The sequence below is a fragment of the Siniperca chuatsi genome, linkage group LG10, assembly GCF_020085105.1.
Source record: "Siniperca chuatsi isolate FFG_IHB_CAS linkage group LG10, ASM2008510v1, whole genome shotgun sequence".
Classification (NCBI taxonomy): domain Eukaryota; kingdom Metazoa; phylum Chordata; class Actinopteri; order Centrarchiformes; family Sinipercidae; genus Siniperca; species Siniperca chuatsi.
This window is the reverse complement of record NC_058051.1, coordinates 14837611-14855470: the sequence shown is the minus strand read 5'-3', so window position 1 is coordinate 14855470 and position 17860 is coordinate 14837611. Positions and strand designations below refer to the sequence as shown.

Here is a 17860-nt window from a genome sequence, read left to right as displayed (position 1 = left end):
GCGATGGAGCAGTGATAGCAAACTGTACATAAGGTCCGCGCCACATCCAGAGCCTGACATCATCTTGGAACATCTGCAGTTCTCCTGCTCACACTTTCACTGAGGGTGGGTGCTGCACTGCCAGCAAAGGAAATTGCCGCACTCACCTGATGTTCCTTGCACCTCACTTCTGCCCTCCCCCCACCTCCCACCATCTCTCCTCTTCTTCCCTCCTCCTCCTTCCTCGGCTCCAATTTCTCTACTGTAGTCTCTCTCAGTGGTACAGTTGCCCAGCACAGTGCCTCACCAGCATGCTTTGCACCTCTGTGATTTTGCCCCCTCCTCCTTTCTCCTCCACCCCCACCCCTGCTGAAAAAGTATGCAGCACATGCTCTCACCATCCTCCTTGAGCAATTTGCCTGAGTGAATACAGAGAGAGAGAGAGAGAGAGAGAGAGAGAGAGAGAGAGAGAGAGAGAAAAAGCAAGAGCCAGCAACAGAACAGCAATCCTGCAGTGTCCTGCAGCAGTTCCTGCAGTGCTGATTCTAATAGCACACATGCACACACACACACACACACACACACACAGACTATCATTCTCTCTCAGACACATGACAGTCCTTCAGTCACGTGACACAGTGGTGGTAAATGTGAGGGAGAGAAGGCCATCTCACTCTGGACCGGACTAAGCGGAGTTTAGAGACAGAAGAGAAAGAGAAAGAGACACACACACACACACTCTGCTCATGGAGCTCCACAGGGAGGCAATGGTGAGATTAGCCCCCCCACCCCCACCGATGGTGCATTGTCCCGTTCCAGCACTCCAGTTCCGATGATGTAATCAATGCAGCAAGCTTTGAACTTGCTGGGCTAGGGGTTCCTTCCCCCCGCGACTAACACAGATGAAAGTGTGAGGCCTCAGCTGCAGTCTGTGTCCCAGGTAGGAAGATGAATAAATTACGGTTTTATGTGATGATTTAGCTATTAAAGTGCAGAAAATAATTTCCTGTGAGTGGACTAGCTCAATGACTGTCCATGTTTCACTCTTGTGCAAACAGATAGTTCATGCTTCCATAAATTAAAAACCAACTCTCTAGGTGAAACTACTGCTGGCACTTTGCCTTAACGCTGCTGTGAAGAGCAGTGTCGCATCACCACTTCCAATAAATTAAAGCAACTATCTGCAGGCGAATACGTCTCTTTTGCTCTTTTACAAAGTTGCGCTGCTTTTCTAGTTGCTTTCAGTGGGGAAAAGACAAACCTCCAAGCAGAGCTAGAAGTGATTTGAGTTTTTTCTGGGCATAACATCATAGTGACTTTGCTCTTTCATTGATAAGGTCATCAGTCTGTTAGGCTGCAGTGGAGAACAGCACCAATGATGTACAGTACGGTGCTTTAGAGATGCCCAGGCAGCCAGATTAAGACCATATTGTAGCAGGTGAGTTTTGCTGAGCTGGTTCCTGCCGCTGCACCCAGAATCTACCTAGTGATCAACTTCCACTACAGCATTGATGAACTGGCATCACCCCTCTAGTAAAAAAAAAAAGCATCAGAGCAGCTCTGCATAATTAGCACTCATGGATGGTGATGATTCTGCACATTTGATACAGTTTAATGTGTCAGTAGCTAAACAGAATGAAATGTACATTTATATATATATATATATATATATATATATATATATATATATATATATATGATCCATCAGATAGAGGATTCTTTCTCCCCTGCATTAATAAACTGCTTTTAAATTCAGATTTGACATTTCAACAAATTCTGATGGGCTTCATCTGTAATTGATGTGACCTACTGTGGGTTACTGTGTAAGATGATTCGATGAATCAGCACCTTTCATTAGTATGCTGTGCTGGTGCGCGATTACAGCTTCTATAAACTATTCATCCGCTGTGTTAAAGATAAAACAGGACTACTTCCTAATAAGACTATGAATGACTAGCAATACTGTAGCTGAATTTAAGAAAATAATTTTACTTGTATCCATTCAGTCTTTAACCAGTAAAGACTGAGGTTTTAGCATTAGCCAGGAAAGACAGACAACATGGTGAACTGCTTCCACCCGCTGGGCAGAGAGGATGAAAAGAAAAAGAAGTCACTGCCTGCAGGCAAACTGGACTTCTTTATGATCTATGATATAACAAAGGTGACCTGACAAGTCAGTCCAATTCAAAAATGCTCTTCTCTTCAACACTTTTTCAGTCTGTCGCCATCGTCCCTCACATCATCTCATCAACTCTGCTTTTGTGAAGAAATCTACTTAACCAAGTCACAAAGAGAATACATCTTAATGTACCTTCAAACAATAACTCCTTCGTGTGTTAAAGTGTTCAAAGTGAAAGCTGTGTATGCTAAAGACTGAAGCAGGCTGAGTCATGCTGGATTTTTTTCTGGGTTTCCCCCGTCTGTGATCCTCTGCTCCTCCCCCTCTGGTCTAGGAGGAGGCTCATACACCCGCTGGCTGTTGGTGGCGTGTTGGAACATGCCTTGACTTGTTGTTCTGCCTGAGTGAAGCAGAGAGAGACATCCACAGAGTGGACAGAGAGGGGGAGAGAGAGAGAGAGAGAGAGAGAGAGAGAAGAGGCTTGTGGTCAACAGTTTGCCAGTGTGAAGTGATCCACACAATGGGAGAGCCCTGCAGCACCAGTGGACAGACTCCTGTTGATGCCAACCCCGAGCGTGGATGGAGGAGCTCCACTGCTGCCTCGCTGCTTGGTGAGTGTCAAAACTGTGTGAGAATAAATGCCTCTGACATATAACATTACAACTGAGCACTTCTGTGAGCGTCTGGGTTAATTGTTCTTGCGAAGAGGAGCACAGTGCACTTCTACTTTGAGTAAAACTTCAGAAAACTCTAATTGGTGCAAGGACATCAAAATATGCTAAAATGGGGCCTTCAGATCAACTCAATACGACCTGTTAGTTGACTGAAGTATAAATGAGAAAATGTTAATTTGAAGTGTACAGGTCTAAGTGCCGTGAAAGCGTCCAAGCCGAGTCTTGATGCTAACATGATGCCATGGTAACTATATAAAAGGTTACTGAATGTAGAGAACTGCGAAACACCCAAACACACAGTTACCAATCACACAGTGGCACAGTAACCTCAGCACAGACAGAGCACCACCAGTGACCCTTTCACAAGTCTCGACGATCGTTGTCTGACCACAGTTTGATCCTCACAGAGGAGGACAGCTGTTTTTGTTATTGTTTTCTCCTCTTGTTCAGAGTGAAAGCCGGTTTCCATCAGGAGAGCCAGCGGGCCGCCTCTCCTTCTTGAAAAGCAGAGACCAAAAGAGAGAAAGAGAGAAAGAGTTTCTCACAACCGATGTGTATCTGGTTAAATACAGGCAGAAGACAGAGCTGATTTGAGTTTCTGCTCACAAATATGACAATCAATCATAACTAACAGTGTGATGGGAGATTCAAAAAGACCTCATTTTTATCAGTGTTTGAGTCAGGAAGCGTCTTAAGATTACACATACTGTACATAGGAAAGCAGATAAAGACAACCTTAACTGTGTCAGATTATCCATGTGTCACACATAATCGCAACATGTTACTGATTAGCTCTACAATCAAAATTCAAGTACATTAATCACTCAGGTGACTGAAATGATAATAATTGAGTGTCTTGTGTACTATGATCTGTGTACTTTACTTGCGTGTGGTCAAGCCTGCAGATAGTTACTGGGGCAACTCTGTTTTCAGGTAACCAAGGGGTAGTACATGCTGTGTGTAAGACTCAAAACCATTGAATTATTAACACACTGCAATTTGACATACAATACTGATAAGAGAATACTGATGAAACCAATTCACACACCCCCCAAAAAATTCAAAAACCTACAACTAAAGGTAGAGAATTAATGTCATAACCAGGATTTTATTTCTTCTAATAATTTTCCACCAACTTAAAATGCCTCCAGTGGTGGTTAAATTAAAACATCTAAAATGCTAAATCAATATACATACTTGTGCTACATAAACCTCAGGAGAGGCTAAGCTCCAGCATCAGGCATGCCATCAGTGTGCGTGTCATGTGTGGCATTATTCAGAAACATGGCTCTACAGTAAATACTAATATCATTGTTGGCCATAAGATGATTAGGTTTGTGGAATGGGACTGGAGCAGGGAAGCATGACTGTTTGAGCATTGTAAGCTGACACTGGAATAACCCAGAAATGCGCAGTGGGGAGGAGCGAGGAGGGGTGGGGATGTGAAGTAAAGTAGTAAAGTGCACAGGGTTGGTGATGTTGGGTAGCTGGGTGAGTGTGCTTTTTTAGCATCCAGAGGAATCCAGCATATTCAGGAAGTGTCGGTGGGTCTGGGGTTGGGGTGTATACTATATGTGTACATATGTGTTTTTGTGATGTCACGGGAAATCTACTGTGTTGCTGAGGAGAATTGTTGCCTGTAGGTTGAACATGTCATGAACTATAGACTTATTAAGGAGTAAGTCCCTAAGGGAGGAGTGAGTTACTTAAATAAATGCCAGTCTAAGACAAACACTACTTTATTTTATGCACTATCACACTTGACACTGTAGACGTGACACCTCTAACAAAATATATATATAGTTTTATATATATATAGTTTCTGCACATGGGTGTGGTGCCTTTATGGTTCAAAGTTTGACACCTGTTACCTAAAATCGGTAAAATATTTTTCTCTCTAACAAATCATCCATCATCTAACAAAAAGAACATTACCTTATGAAATAACATTAATATAGTGTATATAAATGACTTCAGTATTATTAATTAAGTATGATTCAAATTGAGGAAAATAGGAAATATCTTAGAATAAGTAAAGGAGCTGAAGAATGTGACCAAAATATTTGGTACCACTTTTGGTATTGAAAAAGATACCAAAAAGAAATCACCTTATATTATTGATTGAGCATCTGTCAAATAAAACTTGTAATATCCAGCTGAAACGATTGCTCAATCGACAGAAAATTAATCCGCAGCTATTTTGATAGTCGATTCATCGTTTAAGTCATTTTTCTAATAAAAATAACAAACATTTCCTAGTTCCATCTTCTTTATTGTGAGGGTATTCCTTTGTATTATGTGACAGAAAACTGAATATCCTTAGTAATCCATTGCTACTTCTATATTAATATCTATAATTTAAGCCTATACCTATGTCATACCAGTATAACCAAAAAGAACAGTCTAAATTAAGGTGTATTTAACGTGACTTCTAACGTGGCAAACCTGAAAAGCACTCAGTACCTATTAGGCAATCTAAATGTTTTTCTAGGTCCCCTACTAAATTAATTCATGCAGTATTCATCCACACCTCACACTAATACTTGTCAACAAATTGCCTACTACCTTTTTTTTGTTTTGCCAATAGTTCAGAAATAGGAAGACAAAATTCTGTCAGTAGAGCTGAACATATTTGTGGACAGGTATGTGATTCGAGGCTCGTTGCTGCACCTGCTGCTGTTTGCTGTGTGATGCAGCCAGTCATTCATTTAGCAAGCAGGGTGTTGTTTCACTGGCATTCCTCAATCCTGTATTAGGGATTACATCAAGCCCTGAGCAGGAAGGAATTCCTGTCATCATGTGCTCAGTGAAGGCAGCGTCTGGCTTGCCACAAAGAGACACGGATGCAGCCATTTGGCAACTGAAAGCAGGTCAAGAGGTGTTTCTGCATTTGTCAGTGCACATCACTTGTGTCTGTGTGTGTAAGACAGAAGCAGACAAATAAATATTTAGTGTTAATATCAGCGGGCATGTTGTGTCAAAACTTGCATCGGAGCATCACAAACATTTTTCTTAGAAGTATTTAAATTCTTTCTAAGATAAGGTCAAAATGTTCCGACCACCAATCAAGCGAGGAATTTCCAGTTATACAACCAAAACTGCGTCATAAAATACACCAAAAGCACACATAGGGAGCTACAAATAGCCTTGCTGTGAATTTCAACAGTAAAGATACACCAGATAGAGGACGTTCATCCAACTGTGTGCTTTCCAAACATCCCTCCTGACACCTCTCTATCTCCTTCATAATTCCCTCTGTTCAGTTGCTAGTGACTGCAGATTGCTCTCTAGTATCCATGTTGTCCTGTCAGCAAATCAGAGTCCACAGGGAGAGGACAGTATGGAATGGTCAGCTGGCCCAAAAATAGCACTGCAGCGAGCAAATGCAACTGATAGCAAGGGGATTTTAGTTGTTCTCCCAACCCTGTGTGTACATAAACACACAGGCACTTGCATTATATGGTACTCTTGTAAACAGATAGCCACATGCAGACACACACACACACACACACACACACACACACACACACACACACACAAATAGATGAGAGCTAAATCAAACTGAGCTTTTTGTTGCAAAATCATGAGTCATGGTAAGTCTATTCTTAGTTTGGGGGTGTTTGTGTTTGCCAAAGTTGTGTGCACTTAAAGTGCTGCTGCACAAAAGGCTAGAAAAGCATCAAGAATCTGTTGGGGAAGGAGCTTTGGGTCACTTTGACTCATCAATGCATCGCAGTTATATAAAGTTGGGCAGGGGAGAGTGTCTCTTTAAATCTTAGTTTAAGATTTCTAAGAGGAATGTGAATCCAAACACATATTTATTTTAATTTTACTATAAAATGTATCAGGCCAAATTAGGTTTATTCCATGAACTCAATCATTATTTCCTACTTCTCTTATAGAGCTTCCGGCTGTTGGCATAGGACCACGCCACCCGCGGGGTCTTTTAGTGTGAGGTCGTTGCCTTCCAACAACTACCACCACGAAGCTGGGCATGAAAAGTATGAGCGGTCCGTAGTGCCAGACTCACAGGTGGAAGTGCACAGCAAAGACCAGTCAGGATCTTGCTGGACAGAGGCAGGCGGAGGGACGGATGGTTGGACACGGCTCCTGTGGGTGTTTCTCTGGCAGTGTCTTAGCTGGTTGTTGTGAGGAGTGAGAACGAAGCAATCAGCAAGTATACTGCCGCAGAAATTCTTCGCAATAAGAAGCCCTGGGATCACAGCCGTCACAGGGAGAAAAACGAGAGGGAGGCAAAACGCGCATCAGCATTGTAGCAAACATGGATCCTGCTGCTACTGTAAGTTTTTACATGTGTGCTGACACTGTAGAAATTAACTAAAGATGTGGACCTGGTACAGAAATCACTGAATATAGATCGACTGAGAGCATGGCCTTTCAGTGAACAGCCTCTACAATATTCACAATTGGATCAAAGCATCAAACTTCTACACTGTGTTGTACTTTTATGATCCTCTGCTGCCATCTTGTGACTGAAAGCAACCTCCCAGGATGCTTTTTGTTCATTAAACACTCAAGCAATTTCTAAAACCAACATTGTATTTTTATTTTATTTTATTGAGAGTCTAAAATCCCTTTCATTCAGAAAATATGGCTTGGCTTACTATGACTTCAGATTCCCGATTTTTCTGCTGCAAATGCATGTTGTTTTTGTCATCAAATTTAATTTTGCTTAATGAGATATAAGTATGTTTTCTGAATGCTAACACATTAGTAGTAAATATGGTTGATTCCTCATTTATCAACTGCAGCCTAATAATTTCTTCATGTCATAAATTAGAACTGTAAAAAAGCAGTAAATAAAAGTTACAAGAAGACAAATATATTAATTTGCCTTGTTTGTTTTCACAGTACACATGCATTTCGTAATTATGGAAAGCTTGTGTTGTATAAACCACTTTGCGCTGTGTAAAAGCACTTTGAGACCCTTGAAAAAATTACGTTGCCATGCAAACACAGTAGACCTAATGAGTGCAGATGAGGCAGAACGGCCTGGATGCCAGGTGCACACTAATTTAGGTTTTCACACACACACACAGCAAACGCAGACGCAGCTGAATGTAGTGTGCTCCTGATTTGAGATCCACAAAAGGGCTTTTGTCTACAGAATCACTGAATCTTTCTTGATTTATTTTTAAGACTTGATGGAAAATGTTGTGTATTGTAAAACTGATTGTTGGTCATGTGTGATTATGATGATAATGCAGATGGGTTTGCTGCAGACTGCAGGAAAAAGACAATGAGACACTGCATTGCTGCAAACACAAAAAGGGGTTGCAGTTTTTCTGGGCTGCAGCAATGCAGAAACATTCAAATCTCTGCTCTCACAGAAGGTCACTGCTTTAAATCTACCTATACTTCCTTTACTCTTTGGTAAACCACAAGTAAAAGGCCACTAAAGAATAATCAGCTGCTCGACACAAAGCGTGGAAAAAGGTGACCACAAGCAGCACATTTTAATTAAATTTGGATTATAATTTCATTTAAACATAATTTTTTTGCCCCAGAACGCGGAGACAGTCCCAGTTCACTGAGGGTGAGGAAGGTTTTCCTGCGATGGGAATGGAAAGCTTCCATGTTGGATGGGTAATGCAATGTGTTACTGTAAACTGACTTTCACAAATGAAATATGTGGGGGGGTTTGTTTTTTGTTTGTTTCTGTTAATTGAAAGATTTATAGATAATGAAAATAATCATTAGTTGCAGTCCAAATAATAGTTTGTGGACGACTACTGGTGCTTTCAGAAGATATTTACATACAAGAAGAGACTATAGTAATGCCCTGTATATGGCATCCACTGCTCAAAATTTTGCTTCTAGGATTTTATTGAACAAAATAATATCACTTTATGTCATTGATCCTTGCGTCCCTAAACTGGCTTCCAATTGCCTTTAGAAATTGTTTTTCAATTTACTGTATAAATTCAATCCCTGTGCAACTGTACATTTTAAATGATTATTTTTATCATTTTACTGTTTTAGCTTATCTTTCTTTACCTGATGAAGTTTGTTTTCTTTTACATAGCTGTTTTATTACCTTGTGTTTTGTAAAGCACTTGTACTGTATTGGAAAGCTTTAATAAGGAGTTGGACAGTTGTTATTAAGGTTTATGGGGCCCTTTTCGTCATTTTCTATGTAAAAAAAACATGTAATATTCTGTACTTGAACTGCTAAATGGCCTTACTACTGCTCTGTGTTTAGCATGTTTGAAACGACAGGTGGCACAACAGAATAGTTTTTATATAAACCATGCCTGGAATGGGAAATATTACAGGTTGTCATCTGTTCTTATGTGACAAACTTGCCATAGGTTTAGCAGGGTCACACAAGTAAAGACCATTAGAGCCAAAAATAGACCTACATGAGTCTGCCCTTTACCAGCTGACTCTGAGTTGTGCTTTGGGTTCCGGATTGTGCAACGAGGATAGAGATGAGAGCTCTCTATGTTGGCGGGGAGGAACTCGGGAGGGGTTAAACACTGAACAAAAGTTTGTTTGGCTCCCTTTAAAAAGCAATGAATGACGTTTGTTAAACCATATGGCTCGACTCGACTCTGTGTTTTAAATGCCGCCTGGCTTTAAGGGAAAATAATGCAGATAGACTACGGTAATATTAATGTATAACATGACAGACTAGTCTGCCCGTCGAGGAGTGTTTGCCCATTTTGTTGCACGTTTGACAGTGAAACTCGTATCCATGAGGTGATCGCAGCTCATACCTAATCACACTAAACGATGGCAAATGGAAATCAGACAGTTGTGTACTTGTCTGAGCAGGTGGTCGTTTTGTTTTCGTGCGCGCTTTCGTTTCTGGGCTCTTCGCTGATCGTCCTCACCTACATTATTTGGTCAGATTTGAGGACAACTCCGAGGAGGCTCCTGGTCTACCTCTCGGTGTCTGACTTGCTGTCCGCCGTCTCCTACGCCTTCGGAGTCTGGAGAGTTTTTCACACTGACTCGCTGGACTGCGTCATTCAAGGAGCGATATCCACTTTCGCCAACACCAGCTCTTTTTTCTGGACCGTGTCCATTGCCGTTTACCTGTATGTTTTTATCGTGAGGTCCAGCCAAAGAGTCGCCGAAAGCCTGGTGTTGTTTTTTCACCTTGTCAGGTAAGTTAAGTATAGTTACGTGGGTTGGTTGTACTTTTCTTTTTGACTGTTATGCTAACTACAATTGGAGCAATTACTATTGCAGAATTATGGCCTAGCTAGCTATTATATATTATTATGTATAGCTTAAGCTATATGGGATGCCGCCGAACCTGTGCCCTGAAGCATCTTGGGATATTTACCAGGTGGCGACTGCATGCTCTCCTAAGCTCGATTTTACATCGTAGTGATTTTGGACAGCAAAATAAAAAAGTTAGCCACCTGCTTCTTTAAACTGGAAAGCAGAGTAACGTTACAGGAGCTGGTTTCAGTTTAGTTTATATGTTACACGGGTCTATCGTTAGCTTGCTCATAGAAAAAATAAAGACCAGTTAGCCTCAAAATACTCCAGGCTATCGCAGAGCTAATAGCTATGTTTCCATGGTAACAGTCTCAGGGGGCATTCTAGTCCACCGCGGAGTTCTGAGCGCCGAGGTCACAAAGGGGCTAGTGAGTACAAAATAATTGGCGAGGTATCGGATCTGTCTAACTGAAATTCAGAGAAATCCTGTATTTTATTTATGTTAGGGTCTCACAGACCCTAATCCAGCAACTACTGAACATCTGTTCATAAAACAACTGATATACAAACTAACTTGCTTTATGGCAGGTTAATTTACAGTCAGATCTTAAGCTGTGGTCTCAGTCTAGTTCTGTCAGGCTTCACCTCTCAGTGGGTCAGCTGATGTTACCATAACAACCAGTTGTTTATCCACTATGGTAATTAGTCAGACAACCAATGTGAAGGATGTTTAAATTGTATTTCCACTATATGGAGGCTGTTGTGTCTCCTACTAAGTGGCCTATTATAATGGGTGCTAGTATTGAAGCATTTATTTTTTATACCTGTAAGCTATCACTTCTATCAGAAATAAAATTCCACTCTGGTCCCATAATGACTAAATTATCTCTTTTCTGTAAAGTTGGCTTGAATAAGCCTGTTAGCTGTTAGCTAGAGTTGTCTTTGTAAAATTGTCTAAACCTGTTTTTTCATAAGGCAAGGCAAGTAGATTTTTACAGCACCTTTCAACAACAAGGCAATTCGGGGAGCTTTACATAAGACTTAAAAAGGCACTAAGACAAGATATAAAACAACACAGGACAATACAAAAAGACATACAGATATAATAGCATTTAAAAAGAGTAAAATAGAATAGAGTATGAATTACAATCCCAAATTGAATTCAATAAAATGCAGTGGCAAACAGGAAAGTTTGAAGCCTCGGTTTAAAAGAACTGAGAGTTGAAGCAGACAAATGATGCATAGAATCTGAAGGCTGCTTCCCCATGTTAATGTCAAGCTATTCTCTGCTATTTTACCATTTCTGGAATACACTGTTGGTTTTAGGATTGATTTTAAGATCTTGTTGATTACTTTTAAGGCTCTTCATGGCCTGGCCCCAGATTATATTTTAGACCTTGTAATCCCTTATGAACCTTCACGTAGTTTGAGATCTTCGGGCAGGGGTCTCCTGTCTGTTCCTGAGTCCAGGATGAAAACTAAGGGGGACAGAGCTTTTGCTATCAGTGCCCCGAGGCTCTGGAACAACTTGCCCGAAGAAATTAGGTTGTCTGAGTCACTGTCTTCATTTAAGTCTCGTCTTAAAACACATTTTTATCTGAAAGCATAACCTGATTTTACCTGAACTGGCTGTGGCTATTTTATTGCTTTTGTGTATTTTATTTCTCTTGTTGTGAAGCACTTTGTACTTTGTTTTGATAAGTGCTCTATAAATAAAGTTTTATTATTATTATTATTATTATTATTATTACTCCTGCTTACAGCTGACAAGAAGCAAACATTCAGTTTTAGTTTTTTCATGTTGTTGAGTGCAGAATTGTATTGGTCCCAAAATGATGACATATTTATTTTTATTTGTATCACCTAATACTGATGAGCTGACCGATTATATCGTGTGTCTTTAAGGTACAGTTGTTATTAGGTTAGCCCAGCTACAAAAACAGTTCAAAATCACAGCTACACAACTCTTTAGGGTGGGGTTTCTCAGGATAAAAACCTCATCAAACAAGGTTTCACTGTTTTAAAAAGTATCTATTTGAAGGTTGTTAAACGGTTTAACAAGCCACTTGTTTTATTATAAGCTAGACTCTACTTTGAATGCTCTGAATCAGCACATATGTTTCATCCTTTGTGTCAGCTTTCCCTTCTGCACATTAATGAGTGTCCATGTTGATTGTGAGAATGCAAGGAGGGAGTTCACTGCGCTATATAATTGATCTATTTTCGGGCACAAGAACGTTTTCACCCCCGGATACGCCTCACCGCAGTGTCTGTGGTTGTCATTCTAACTTTGCTTCTGTGAATTCTCAAATGCTCCATTGAACTGAAGATCACACAACAGAGCCATTCATCGAGGTTTGTATACATAACACACACACACACGCAACAAAGCCTTAAGCATTGTGGTATTTATAATGATCAACCATGTATCGCCATGAAAATCTTTAAAATTGATGTTTTAAGAGAGGAGATAATGCTTCAGGGGAAACAGCAAACATTGCTTGTTAAAGTGCTGGATTTTGTGGTTTTATGATGTACAGAGCTAAAGCAACACAACTGGTATGACTGTAGTGTACACTGTGTAACACACACGCCTTAAGCACAAGCTAATCTATCACATGGTGTCACATGTCTTTGCAATATTTGTGGGTGGTGAACCCACCAAACATTTATGTACAACCTTTTTGGAGCTGTTTAAAGAAATGAAAGTTGACCTTTGAGGAAATTATGTTTAATCCTCTGAACCTTCTGTTTTGTGGTCTAGCTGGGGTGTTCCTCTGGTCATCACTGTTGCTGCCGTGTCCCTGAACAAGATTGGCTATGATGCGTCAGAGGTGTCGGTGGGCTGGTGCTGGGTCAGGATCCACGCTCCTGACCGGGTGCTGTGGATGCTGCTGACTGGAAAGATCTGGGAGTTCTTGGCTTATCTCACCCTCCCTGTCCTCTACATCCTGATCAAGAGGCATATCCACATAGCGGTGAGAACCAAACCAGGTTTTTACCAGCTACATGCTAGCTCTTAGGACACCAATAGCAAAGGCAGCAACAGTGGAATCATGTATTTTAAGTATTTCCTCTCCCCAAAAAACAATCTCACAACATTTTTAAACACCTATACAATACAAAAATATATTTATTTTTTATTTATATATATATATATATATATATATATATATAATGTACTCAGAGAGCTCATACTATACCTCACAGCTGCCCAACTAAAATGTGTTGTTTTAAGACACGGAAATAGAAATTGTTATATCCCCATTTGGGTCTGGACACTAACTGATCATATGACATCATTCTGAATATTAAGTAGCCATGTGCTTCTGAGAGTATGGCTTATTATTCAGAATGACTTCATCAAACCACTTTTCAGTGTGTTAACCTACCTATAGCTGTAAACCATAAACAGCTGTTTATCTTCTAACACCTTTCCAAGCTCTGCCATTCAGGACCAAAACCCACAAATGCTGGCCTATCACTGGAAAGTGTAGGACTGAGCTGTCGTGCATTCTGGAATCACCAGAATAACCGCCCGGCTACATTGAACACATAACGTAGGCCTATGCAGAGAGCTCGGAGCAGACACTGCAACACTACACTTCCACTATAATCAGTGAAACTGGCTACAACGTGAGAACAGCATTAAAAGATAAACAGCTTTTTATGGTTTACAGCTACAGGTAGGTTAACATGCTGAAAAGTGGTTTGATAATGACATTCTGAATAATAGTAAGCCATGCTCTCAGAAGCACATGGCTACTTAATATTCAAAATGATGTCATCGGTCCCTTTTCAGCAATAAGGAGGAAAGTTAACACAAGCGGTCTGTTAGTAGATTTTTTACAGTCAAAATGTGTACTTGCTTTGCTGTGGGGCTTAAAGTAAGGGGAATACGAGAATGACAGAAGAAATAACGTTAAATATCACACTTTAAACCCTGGCTGCGACCTTTTCCTCCCATCATGAAGGCTATGGAGAGAGATCTGTATTTGCGCATCGGCTAGTTAAGCCCTTTAAGTGGTTCTGGCCACAAGTTAATTAAAACGTGTAAACAAATTGTATGTCATGGGCACGCAATAGAATTTTGTGGCCTCAATATACATATATTTTCTATCTGTGATCCTTCTGGGGCTCCATATGTTTTCTACAGGTGAGTTTTAATTTTTCCATGCACTCTAAACACAATGTACGCGATGTAACACAATGTATGTAAAACACGCATCAGTATGTGGCTCAAAAACACTTTTTTTTTTTCATGTCATTTTTCTATCCTACAGCAACATGTCTGCCTCAAAAAGCTGCCATGTTGTGAGAAAATGATCTGCTATCCTTTTTGACCCATCTCATTCTCTATTTTTAATAAGAATTTTTATTCTTATTTTTGTTTTTCTGCTTCATGTTTAAAAAAAACAACAAAAAACCTCTGTCTGACACAGCATGCTGCCCTGTCCGAGTACCGTCCCATCTTGGCCAACAGGCCTCCATCACACTCCTTCTCCTCCATGGCTGATATGAAGCTAACACTCATTCCTGTTATCTTCATCGTCCTGCGCATTTGGAGCACAGTGCGCTTCATACTGCTGCTAGCCGGCTCTTCAGCCAGACAGAACCCAGTGCTGGTCACTCTACATGTGAGTTTAAAGTTTCTTTTGCACCAGTGATGTCCTATGTAGAGGATGTCTACTAATCCCAATTTTTGATCTACAGTTTACTTCTGCTAATATTGCTTCATCCTTTTAGATATTGTGTGTGAGTTGTTTTGTGTGTATGAGCACGGTGGGTGTGGGTGTATAGTATGTGCGCTATCATTAGTTTGTGTGCTGTTGAACTTGTGATTGTGTGATTGCATGCTGTCAAGCCTGTGAATCATCACACATTCATCATGAAAAGTTCCTGTGTGGAGCGCCTGGTAGCCGAAAGTTTACAGCGTGTGCCACGTGGCCGCATGGTTGCAACAGTCGCTGGTTCAATTCCAGCCAGTGACCTTTGTTGCATGTCATACCCCTCTCTCTCCGTTTCCTTTATGCCTCTTCTCCTGTCAAATAAAGGCAAAAAAAATGCCCCCCCAAAAAAGAAAGAAAAGTTCCTGTGTTAACTGATATTTTTGAACATTTGAAATGTAGCATAATACCTTTTTCAAAATGTAATAAACTGTCCCTTTTACATGGGTTAAAAATGTAATAAAACCTTTATGGTGTAATAACTTACTGGACAGTAACATCATATTGTTACTGTAAGTGTGTAAATAATACAATACTTCATACATTTATGATTTATGCATTTTATTAGTCAATTAAAGCAAATATTGTAGTGAAATAAAAATATTTAATCATTAGCTGAACTCATAATATGATATCTCTTTAGATAAAATTATTTCAGATTTATTCAGAGGTTTTGTTACAACCCATTAAGAGACTTTTTCAATATAATAATCTATCACTGCTACACTCCCCTTAAAGGCTTTTGTTTTTACCCAACAGGGAATTGGCAACACCTCACAGGGAGCAGCCAACTGCATCATGTTTGTATTGTTGACTCAGCCAATCCGCACACGCCTCTGCACCACGCTCTGCTGCTGCTCCAGGTGTAGAGCAGAGGTGCAGCACTCGCATGACGCCCCTCACGGACTGCTGCCAGGACAGGACACCTCCACACAGAGAGAAGAAGACAACACCAGTCGAGTCCATACTGATAGATGATACTTGATTCTGTGGATGTGAACCTAGACAAAGGTTGATGTGAAGGGAGCGGTGGAGGTCTCCGTTTCACATTGAGCCTCATTACGGCAAGTGTTATGCACGTTGTCTGACTGTACACCAGCATTTGGTGAAGCATTTTGAGTGCTGCAGACTGAATATGTTGCACATGGTTTCATAGATGTGCTGTACATCAAACTTAAAGTTTTAAGTTGTTCTTTGTACATGTTTTGTGGTTGCATTTTGAACAGTTGTACACTCTGTAAGACTTTTTTTATCACGTACTGTGTGGATTCACATCATACACATTCTGAGGTTGTCACTGTGAAATGAATATTCGGTTTTCACCTGGTTCCACTGAGTGTTCAAGTATTGTATTTATGGGGAAAGCATTACCCACATTTTAGCCCCTGATTGTGTTTAGGAAAGCAATATGTTGGCTTGAGAGATGGCTGTGAAAAGTTAGTAGTTTTCTTCACAGAAAACAGCAAATGTGATCAGCTTGTCAGAGTGGATTCACAGCAGAAAAAAAGTTATCAAAACGTGTAGAAACTTCTCACCATCTCCAGTCCTGCACCAGAATCTTCAGTACTGTACTTCTATTCAGTCAGTCTGTATGCTCCGTCATTGTTTTGCTAAAATACGCCGCTTGTTACAGAACTTTGATGAGGGTGATGGCGCAACACGGAAGCAGCACATTTATTCATATTTTGGTGAATCAATGAGTCTGTGTAACATACTAAGTAGTGGATAAATAAAATTATTTTCCAATGTACTGTGTATCCAATATGTCTTTGAGTGTGTTCAAAAGGCTTTTGTGCAAGAAACATGTGAAATAACTGTGAAACATTCTCCTATGATGCTCATATCAGGTATTAATTTCCTTGATATCTTAGGCTTTGAAAAATCAAACACAATTAATTCTTGCCTAACTTCATAGTTGCAACATTTTTCAGGCAGTTGCAAAAGCCCATCAGTGTTTGATGTGTCACCAAAATTCACTTGACATCATTACTGTCATTGTGGTAAGGATGCATGACCTATCATCACATGCCATCCTTCCTCCTTGAAACCAGAGCTTCTCTTGTGCGCCTCACTTCTCCTTTGACCTGTGCTGTTTTTGGCTCCAGTTTGCCCGACTGAGCTACAGGCTGAATGCATACCAAGGAGTGTGAACCCACTGAACCCCAGTCATGGGACCGACCTAGCTTACAACTACAATGACACTTCCTATAGTTCCTTCAGCTCTTTAAATTGTTGTCTAAGACCCACTGAATCTTAATGAGCCTGCTTCAGAGACGACGAGCTACATTCAAATAAGATTAATTACTGTGGTGATTGTTGGCAAAGGTGAGGAAGGAGAAATTCCACCATGTTGACAGCCAATTTTCTCTTATCCTCAAGTGATTATTGTTTGTTTGACTCTCACAGAGGGCAAGTGCTTATTTGGGAAGTCTTGCATAGGTCGGTGGCATTATAGGAAGTGGATTTATGGATGTTGTATGGTCTCTTGGTCTGTTTGATGAATTAGGCAATGCAGAAGTGGATGATACTGTTGTAATAAGCATTTATATCAGGTCAGACAGAATTTTCATTACACTGCAACAACACTGTACTCGTACGAGGGCAGTTAGTTCTCATACATTATTTCCAGAACATGGAGACTTTATACTGTTTATACTGAAAATATTAAAAACATAAATATGCATTTTTTTTAATGAGATTTGAGTTTTCCTTCAGTCTAATTTTAACTGCGGTCTAAAGTAATGCGACACAGAGCAGAGTTCATTCTCTCAGGACCATCAGTAACAGTGAGCACTGGATACCTTGTCTGGGAAAAGTGTATGCTGTTTATGCTGATGACATCCAAAACAGCCAGTGTTTTATGTCCTTGAGGACGGCAGAGGCCACACAGAGGGCCGACACTTACTGTATTTCCTGCGGGAATTAATCCGGTGTGTCGGTTCTGATAGCTGACATTGAAGTAACTGGAGCCGGTGGAAACACTTAAGGAAGAGGTTTCTGCTCTCCTCAGCTGGCTCTCCGCCAGCTTAATTCATTAAGTTAAAGAGTACCAGAGGGCCGTACTACACCGTATGGGGTGACCATTCACCAGTCAAGTTAATGGAAGTCAGTTTTTCACAACACAGGCTGTTCATTTGGCTGTGTCAGTGGTTCTTGGAGCCAATTCT

The 17860-nt window shown here is 40.5% G+C and overlaps 1 protein-coding gene across 2 annotated transcripts; it reads left to right on the top strand.

Annotated features, from left to right (window-relative positions):
- Nucleotides 1–6679: 6679 nt before the first annotated feature.
- Nucleotides 6680–16443, top strand: gpr157 (G protein-coupled receptor 157). Of its 2 annotated transcripts, XM_044209929.1 has the most exons (4): nucleotides 6680–9905; nucleotides 12731–12944; nucleotides 14409–14603; nucleotides 15453–16443. In XM_044209929.1, exons 1-4 carry the CDS (start codon nucleotides 9529–9531, stop codon nucleotides 15669–15671), a joined length of 1005 nt encoding a protein of 334 aa, XP_044065864.1. In that variant the 5' UTR covers nucleotides 6680–9528; the 3' UTR covers nucleotides 15672–16443. The 2 variants fall into 2 exon arrangements, with proteins under 2 accessions (XP_044065864.1, XP_044065865.1); XM_044209930.1 differs by lacking the exon at nucleotides 14409–14603.
- Nucleotides 16444–17860: the final 1417 nt, after the last annotated feature.